This window comes from Perca fluviatilis, chromosome 3 (genome assembly GCF_010015445.1).
Source record: "Perca fluviatilis chromosome 3, GENO_Pfluv_1.0, whole genome shotgun sequence".
NCBI classification, from domain to species: domain Eukaryota; kingdom Metazoa; phylum Chordata; class Actinopteri; order Perciformes; family Percidae; genus Perca; species Perca fluviatilis.
This window is the reverse complement of record NC_053114.1, coordinates 45,596,536-45,606,518: the sequence shown is the minus strand read 5'-3', so window position 1 is coordinate 45,606,518 and position 9,983 is coordinate 45,596,536. Positions and strand designations below refer to the sequence as shown.

The 9,983-nt window shown below is 47.3% G+C and overlaps 1 protein-coding gene across 2 annotated transcripts in view; it reads left to right on the top strand.

The window, feature by feature from the left end:
• Nucleotides 1-231: 231 nt before the first annotated feature.
• Nucleotides 232-9,983, top strand: part of wdr59 (WD repeat domain 59) — a gene marked incomplete at its 5' end in the record, with an annotated part of 26,630 nt that continues 16,878 nt past the window's right edge. Inside the window, 6 exon segments of one of the 2 annotated variants that reach the window (XM_039794136.1) lie at nucleotides 232-396; nucleotides 518-613; nucleotides 2,007-2,111; nucleotides 7,073-7,194; nucleotides 7,935-8,088; nucleotides 9,805-9,861. In XM_039794136.1, the coding sequence (XP_039650070.1) occupies nucleotides 232-396; nucleotides 518-613; nucleotides 2,007-2,111; nucleotides 7,073-7,194; nucleotides 7,935-8,088; nucleotides 9,805-9,861 (699 nt within the window). 2 annotated transcript variants of the gene reach the window in all.

Sequence of the window (9,983 nt, the reverse complement as noted above, 5' to 3'; positions counted from 1 at the left end):
TGCTTCCTTGAGGTAAGTTTGTGTGTGTGTGTGTGTGTGTGTCTGTTTCTTGGTGTGTGTGTGTGTGTGTGTGTGTGTCTGTTTCTTGGTGTCTGTGTGTGTGTTTCTCTGTTTGTGTTTTTGTGTTTGTGTGTGTGTGTGTTTTGGTGTGTGTGTTTGTGTGTGTGTGTGTGTCTCTCTGTGTCTGTGCGTGGTGTGTGTGTGTGTCCCTGTGTGTGTCTGTGTGTGCAGATGGACGCGGTGAACCGTAGCTGCGTGGTGTCGGCTCACTGCGGCAGCCATCAGGTTCACCTCGTGGTCAAGTTCCCGGCGCAGTATCCCAACAACGCCGCGCCCACCTTCCAGTTCGTCGCCCCGACGACCATCCCCTCCGCCATGAAGACCAAGATCCAGAAGGTACGCACGCTCCTGAACGCACCAAACACACACACACGCTCCTGAACGCACCAAACACACACCGTGTCTGATGGGTACCGTTTTTTAACAGATTGCTAACTGTGGTGTTTTCTCCGTCCAGATTCTGACCGACACATCGCTGCAGAAGGTCAAGAGGAACCAGAACTGTCTGGAGCCGTGTGTTAGACAGCTGGTGTCCTGTCTGGAGTCAGACATGGTGAGAGACACACACACACACACACAGAAACACACACACACACACACACACACACACACACACACATAGAGACACACACACACACACAAACACACACACACACACACACACACACACACACACACAGAGAGACACACACACACAGAAACACACACACACACACACACACACACACATAGAGAGACACACACACAGACACACACACACAGAAACACACACATAGACACACACAGACACACACACACCAAGAAACAGATACACAGACACACACACACAGAAAAACACACACACACAGACACACACACACACACACAGAAACACACACTCACACAGACACACAAACACATACACAGACACACACACACACACACACACACACACACACACACACACACACACACACACACACACACACACACACACACACACACACACACACACACACACACAGAGACACGACACACACACAGACACACACACAGACACACACACACAGACACACACACACACACAGAAACACACACACACACAGACACACAGACACATACACAGACACACACACACACACACACACACACAAACACACACACACAGACACACACACACACACACACACAAATACACACACACAGAGACACACACAGACACAGACACACACAGAGACACACACAGACACACACACACAAAACACACACACAGACACACAACACACACACACACACACACACACACACACACACACACAACACACCAACAACACACACACACACACGCAACACACACACACACACACACACACATATCACAGAGACACACACAGACACACACACACAAACAGACACACCACAGACACACATCACACACACGAACACACACAGACAACACACACACACACACAATACATACACACACACATCAACAACACACAAAGAGACACACACACACACCACACACACACACAGACACACACAGACCACACACACACACACAGACACACAAACACACACCATCACACACAGACAGTAAACAGAGACACAACACACACACACACAACACACACACACACATACCACAGAGAAACACTATCATCATCACACAGACAGTAAACAGAGACACACACACACACACACACACACACACACACACACACACAACAACACACAGAGAAACACACACACACACACACAGACAGTAAACAGAGACACACACACACACTTCCTTCCCTTATCTCCTGTCTCCTCCCTTTCTACCGGTTTGGCTCCAAAACAAATGACCGTGGCAGCGCCATGTTGTCAGAGAGCAACCAGGTAAACCTGAGACTTTACCGCAGGAAGGTGTGAGAGGGTGAAGCAGACGAGCTGTTAAATCGTCCCGCTGTGTCTCTCTCTGTCAGGTGCAGGAGGACGGTCCCGCCTCCGGTCCCTTCGTCCTGTCCAATCCCGTCGCTCCGGCCCTGCAGGCCTTCCCCCGCGTCACCAACACATACGGCTCCTATCAGGTAACAGACACCCAGACTGTCCTATCAGGTAACAGACATCCAGACTGTCCTATCAGGTAACAGACATCCAGACTGTCCTATCAGGTAACAGACACCCAGACTGTCCTATCAGGTAACAGACCTCCAGACTGTCCTATCAGGTAACAGACCTCCAGACTGTCCTATCAGGTAACAGACATCCAGACTGCCCTATCAGGTAACAGACATCCAGACTGTCCTATCAGGTAACAGACCTCCAGACTGTCCTATCAGGTAACAGACCTCCAGACTGTCCTATCAGGTAACAGACATCCAGACTGTCCTATCAGGTAACAGACCTCCAGACTGTCCTATCAGGTAACAGACGTCCAGACTGTCCTATCAGTTAACAGACATCCAGACTGTCCTATCAGGTAACAGACATCCAGACTGTCCTATCAGGTAACAGACGTCCAGACTGTCCTATCAGTTAACAGACATCCAGACTGTCCTATCAGGTAACAGACATCCAGACTGTCCTATCAGGTAACAGACATCCAGACTGTCCTATCAGGTAACAGACACCCAGACTGTCCTATCAGGTAACAGACATCCAGACTGTCCTATCAGGTAACAGACATCCAGACTGTCCTATCAGGTAACATACATCCAGACTGTCCTATCAGGTAACAGACACCCAGACTGTCCTATCAGGTAACAGACACCCAGACTGTCCTATCAGGTAACATACATCCAGACTGTCCTATCAGGTAACAGACATTTAGACTGTCCTATCAGGTAACATACATCCAGACTGTCCTATCAGGTAACATACATCCAGACTGTCCTATCAGGTAACAGACATTTAGACTGTCCTATCAGGTAACATACATCCAGACTGTCCTATCAGGTAACAGACACCCAGACTGTCCTATCAGGTAACATACATCCAGACTGTCCTATCAGGTAACATACATCCAGACTGTCCTATCAGGTAACAGACACCCAGACTGTCCTATCAGGTAACATACATCCAGACTGTCCTATCAGGTAACAGACATTTAGACTGTCCTATCAGGTAACAGACATTTAGACTGTCCTATCAGGTAACAGACAACAGACTGTCCTTTCAGGTAACAGACATCCAGACTCACCTATCAGGTAACAGACATCCAGACTGTCCTATCAGGTAACAGACATCCAGACTGTCCTATCAGGTAACAGACATCCAGACTCACCTATCAGGTAACAGACATCCAGACTCACCTATCAGGTAACAGACATCCAGACTGTCCTGTCAGGTAACAGACATCCAGACTGTCCTATCAGGTAACAGACGTCCAGACTGTCCTATCAGGTAACAGACACCCAGACTCACCTATCAGGTAACAGACATCCAGACTGCCCTATCAGGTAACAGACATCCAGACTGTCCTATCAGGTAACAGACATCCAGACTGTCCTATCAGGTAACAAACGTCCAGACTGTCCTATCAGGTAACAGACACCCAGACTGTCCTATTAGGTAACAGATATTTAGACTGTCCTATCAGGTAACAGACATTTAGACTGTCCTATCAGGTAACAGACATCCAGACTGCCCTATCAGGTAACAGACATCCAGACTGTCCTATCAGGTAACAGACATCCAGACTGTCCTATCAGGTAACAGACATCCAGACTGTCCTATCAGGTAACAGACATCCAGACTGACTGTCCTATCAGGTAACAGACACCCAGACTGTCCTATCAGGTAACAGACACCCAGACTGTCCTATCAGGTAACAGACAACAGACTGTCCTGTCAGGCAACAGACATCCAGACTCACCTATCAGGTAACAGACATCCAGACTGTCCTATCAGGTAACAGACATCCAGACTGTCCTATCAGGTAACAGACAACAGACTGCCCTATCAGGTAACAGACATCCAGACTGTCCTATCAGGTAACAGACAACAGACTGCCCTATCAGGTAACAGACATCCAGACTCACTGTCCTATCTGGTAACATCCAGACTGACTGTCCTATCAGGTAACAGACATCCAGACTGTCCTATCAGGTAACAGACGTCCAGACTGTCCTATCAGGTAACAGACACCAGACTGTCCTATCAGGTAACAGACATCCAGACTCACCTATCAGGTAACAGACATCCAGACTCACCTATCAGGTAACAGACATCCAGACTGACTGTCCTATCAGGTAACAGACACCCAGACTGTCCTATCAGGTAACATACACCAGACTGTCCTGTCAGGTAACAGACGTCCAGACTGTCCTATCAGGTAACAGACGTCCAGACTGTCCTATCAGGTAACAGACAACCAGACTGTCCTATCAGGTAACATACATCCAGACTGTCCTATTAGGTAACAGACATTTAGACTGTCCTATCAGGTAACAGACGTCCAGACTGTCCTATCAGGTAACAGACGTCCAGACTGTCCTATCAGGTAACAGACGTCCAGACTGTCCTATCAGGTAACAGACGTCCAGACTGTCCTATCAGGTAACAGACAACAGACTGCCCTATCAGGTAACAGACATCCAGACTGTCCTATCAGGTAACAGACAACAGACTGCCCTATCAGGTAACAGACATCCAGACTCACTGTCCTATCTGGTAACATCCAGACTGACTGTCCTATCAGGTAACAGACATCCAGACTGACTGTCCTATCAGGTAACAGACATCCAGACTGTCCTATCAGGTAACAGACACCAGACTGTCCTATCATGTAACAGACATCCAGACTCACCTATCAGGTAACAGACATCCAGACTGTCCTATCAGGTAACAGACACCCAGACTCACCTATCAGGTAACAGACATCCAGACTGTCCTATCAGGTAACAGACATCCAGACTGTCCTATCAGGTAACAGACGTCCAGACTGTCCTATCAGGTAACAGACACCCAGACTCACCTATCAGGTAACAGACATCCAGACTGCCCTATCAGGTAACAGACATCCAGACTGTCCTATCAGGTAACAGACATCCAGACTGTCCTATCAGGTAACAAACGTCCAGACTGTCCTATCAGGTAACAGACACCCAGACTGTCCTATTAGGTAACAGATATTTAGACTGTCCTATCAGGTAACAGACATTTAGACTGTCCTATCAGGTAACAGACATTTAGACTGTCCTATCAGGTAACAGACATCCAGACTGCCCTATCAGGTAACAGACATCCAGACTGTCCTATCAGGTAACAGACATCCAGACTGTCCTATCAGGTAACAGACATCCAGACTGACTGTCCTATCAGGTAACAGACACCCAGACTGTCCTATCAGGTAACAGACACCCAGACTGTCCTATCAGGTAACAGACAACAGACTGTCCTGTCAGGCAACAGACATCCAGACTCACCTATCAGGTAACAGACATCCAGACTGTCCTATCAGGTAACAGACAACAGACTGCCCTATCAGGTAACAGACATCCAGACTGTCCTATCAGGTAACAGACAACAGACTGCCCTATCAGGTAACAGACATCCAGACTCACTGTCCTATCTGGTAACATCCAGACTGACTGTCCTATCAGGTAACAGACATCCAGACTGACTGTCCTATCAGGTAACAGACATCCAGACTGTCCTATCAGGTAACAGACACCAGACTGTCCTATCAGGTAACAGACATCCAGACTCACCTATCAGGTAACAGACATCCAGACTCACCTATCAGGTAACAGACATCCAGACTGACTGTCCTATCAGGTAACAGACACCCAGACTGTCCTATCAGGTAACATACACCAGACTGTCCTGTCTAACAGACGTCCAGACTGTCCTATCTAACAGACAACCAGACTGTCCTATCAGTAACATACATCCAGACTGTCCTATTAGGTAACAGACATCCAGACTGTCCTATCAGGTAACAGACGTCCAGACTGTCCTATCAGGTAACAGACGTCCAGACTGTCCTATCAGGTAACAGACGTCCAGACTGTCCTATCAGGTAACAGACGTCCAGCTTCCTACTACAGCAACACTGTCCTATCAGGTAACAGACGTCCAGACTGTCCTATCAGGTAACAGACAACAGACTGCCCTATCAGGTAACAGACATCCAGACTGTCCTATCAGGTAACAGACACCCATTCAGAGACCCCGCTGTAAGCTGGAGGTCTCTCAGACCACTCTCGTTAATAAGAGGCTTTTATTTCACCGTTGGCGGATCGTTTGTTTAAATATCACAACACATGTCCATCATAAGATTAACGGGAACCTGTGGTTAACTGTCTTTTCAGCGTTAAACTCCACAAGCGTGGACACACGCACACACACACAAAAAACACACACACACACACACACACACGAGAGATAACCGTTCTCTTCGGGAGACTTGCTTAAATTATGACAATACTATATACATTAGATTTAGTATTTAGATCATACTTTTTTTTTTGGTGTGTTTTCTTATTTTAACGCTATAAAGTGCTTGCGTCCCTCCCTTACCTCTACTACCAGTCCCTATGGCCACAGAGAGTAGTTAGTAGAACTGCTTAGAAGGGGACTTTTCATATAATACATTCCTGTAACTACTTGGTCGGAAAGAGCCTATACACACACAGAAACACACACACACACACACACACACACATCTTTTTTGTGTGGTTTGTGTGTGGATTTGTGTGGATTTTGCAAGCACACTGTGTTAGGGCTGGACGATATGAGAAAAATATGCGATATACTTGTTGAATATGGGAATAGCGATATCACTTGGATAAATAATCGGATATTAAAGTGTTCTCAGTTCTGCTAAAATACAATAAACTGCTTGTTGGATTTAAACAAATAGAATTTCCAACTTTCTTTTATTGAACAAAGTGAACATTGAATTGTATATAATGGCAGCACTAAAAAAATTGTTTTTATATTTTGTCTGAATTTGTGTTATGTATGTATATGTGTGTGTGTATGTATGTATTTATGTATGTATGTATGTATATATATATATTAAAACGTTGCTATGGTTTCCCAGGACGCCAACATCCCGTTCCCTCGGACCTCCGGCGCTCGTTTCTGCGGCACTGGCTGTCTCGTTTATTTCACTCGACCAATCACCATGCACCGCTCTGTCCCGCCCACCGAGCCCACTCCCAGGTATACACACACACACAGACACACACACAGAGAGAGAGACACACTCACACAGACACACAGATATACACACACACGCACATGCACACACACAGATATATACACACACCGAGACAGACACACACACACTCTTACACACGCAGACACTCACAGACACACAGACACACACATTTACACACATTTACACACACACACACACACAGAAACACACACACAGAGACACACACACACACACACACACTTTCGTCATTACGTTGTACGCTCCCATGTCCGGAGCAAAACCAGGTGACATCAATTTAATCGCAAGGCCTTTACACTCTGTTGATAAAAATTTGTATATCTCACCTTTTTATTAATGACTATGGTTTAGTGACTTACATAACCTTTTAAGTTTAGGTTTTATTTATTTTAGGGATATGAAGCATGTGAAGATACTCCAGGAAATGACATCACAATAAGCAAAAATACCAAAGTAGACACTGGAGGAACTTTCAGCTAAGCTAACAGTTTCCCCCTGCTTCCAGTCTTTGTGCTAAGCTGCTCATCTCCTGTTTTTTTTTTTTTTTTTTTTTTTCAGTTGTGTGTGTGTGTGTGTCTCTCTCTCCTGTCTGTGTGTGTGTGTGTGTGTTGTGTGTCTCTCAGAGTGTGTGTGTGTCTCTGTCTGTCTGTCTGTCTGTCTGTCTGTGTGTGTGTGGTGTGTGTGTGTGTGTGTGTGTGTGTGTGTGTTTTGTGTGTGTGTTCAGGTCCCTGTCGGCTCTGTCGGCCTATCACAGCGGAGTGTTGACTCCGATGAAGATGCGTTCAGAGTCTCAGAGCTCCCTGCGGCTGTACAGCGGCAGCCCCACTCGCTCCGACAAAGACACCGTGTCCATCTCGTCCTTCTACTACAAAGAACGGGTGAGACACACACACACAGAGACACACACACACAGAGAGACACGCACGCACACACACACACACACACACACACACACACACACAGACACACACACACAGAGAGACACGCACGCACACACACACACACACACACACACACACACACAGAGACACACACACACAGAGAGACACGCACGCACACACACACACACACACAAACACATACACAGATAGACACACACGCACGCAGACACACACACACACAGAGAGAGAGACACGCACACACACACACACACACACACACACACACACACACACACACACACACACACACACACACACACACACAGAGACGACACACACACACACACACACACACACACACACAGAGACACACACACAGAGACACACGCACACACACACACACACACACACAGACACACACACACAGAGACACGCACACACACACACACACACACACACACACACACAGAGACACACACACACAGAGACACACACACACACACACACAAACACACACACACACACACACACACACACACACACACACACACACACAGAGAGACACGCACACACACACACACACACACACACACACACACACACACACACAGAGACGCACACACACACACACACACACAGAGACACACACACACAGAGAGACACGCACACACACACACACACTCACAGAGACACACACACACAGAGAGACACGACACACACACACACACACACACACACACACACACACAACACGCACACACACACACACACACACACACACACACAGAGACGCACACACACACACACACACACACACACACACACACAGAGAGACACACACACACACACACACACACACACACACACACACACACACAGAGAGACACGCACACACACACACACACACACACACACACACACACACACACAGAGACGCACACACACACACACACACACACACACACACACACACACAGAGAGACACACCCACACACACACACACACACACACACACACACACACACACACACACACACACACACATATACATACACATACACATACATACACACACAGAGACACGCACACACACGCACGCATACAAAGACACACACACACATATACAGACATAGAAACAGACAGACAGACTAACACACAGACACACACAGACAGACAGACACACACACACACACACACACACACACACACACGTACACATACAAACACACACACGCACATACAAAGTTACACACACACACACTGACAGACACGCACAGAGATACACACACACAGAGACAGACAGACAGACACACACACCCACACACACACACACACACACACAGAGACACACACACAGACTAACACAGACACACACACACAGACACACACAGAGGGACAGACAGACCTACAGACACACACACACACACACACACACACACACACACACACACACACACACACACACAGAGCGAGACACACACACACAAAAACGTCAGAAAAACCTAATCAAATATGTGGACCGACTCTGAATCTGCGAGGGTCCAGGTTTGGCCCGCGGGCCGCGAGTTTGGCCCCATGTGTGTTAGAGGATTTAAACGTCTCGTCTCCCTGATGGGCTTCTGTTTGTTGTTTTCCTGTGTTGTTGTTCTCCGTCCAATCACCTGTCCCCATGCTGCCGTGGGCCACTCCTCCTTCCTATTATCCTCCAATCAGAAGCTCCCAATCTCTGCCTCTCGCCGCTGGTCTGTCCAAACCCTCCGTGATTGGCCGGTACTGATCTCTCTCTCTGTCCTTCCATCCCTCTTTTCTCTAACCTCTCTCCTCCATCCCTCCGTCCTCTCGTCTGGCTTCTCTTGTCTCAGCGTTCATGATTTAACGTTTTTTTTCTGCAT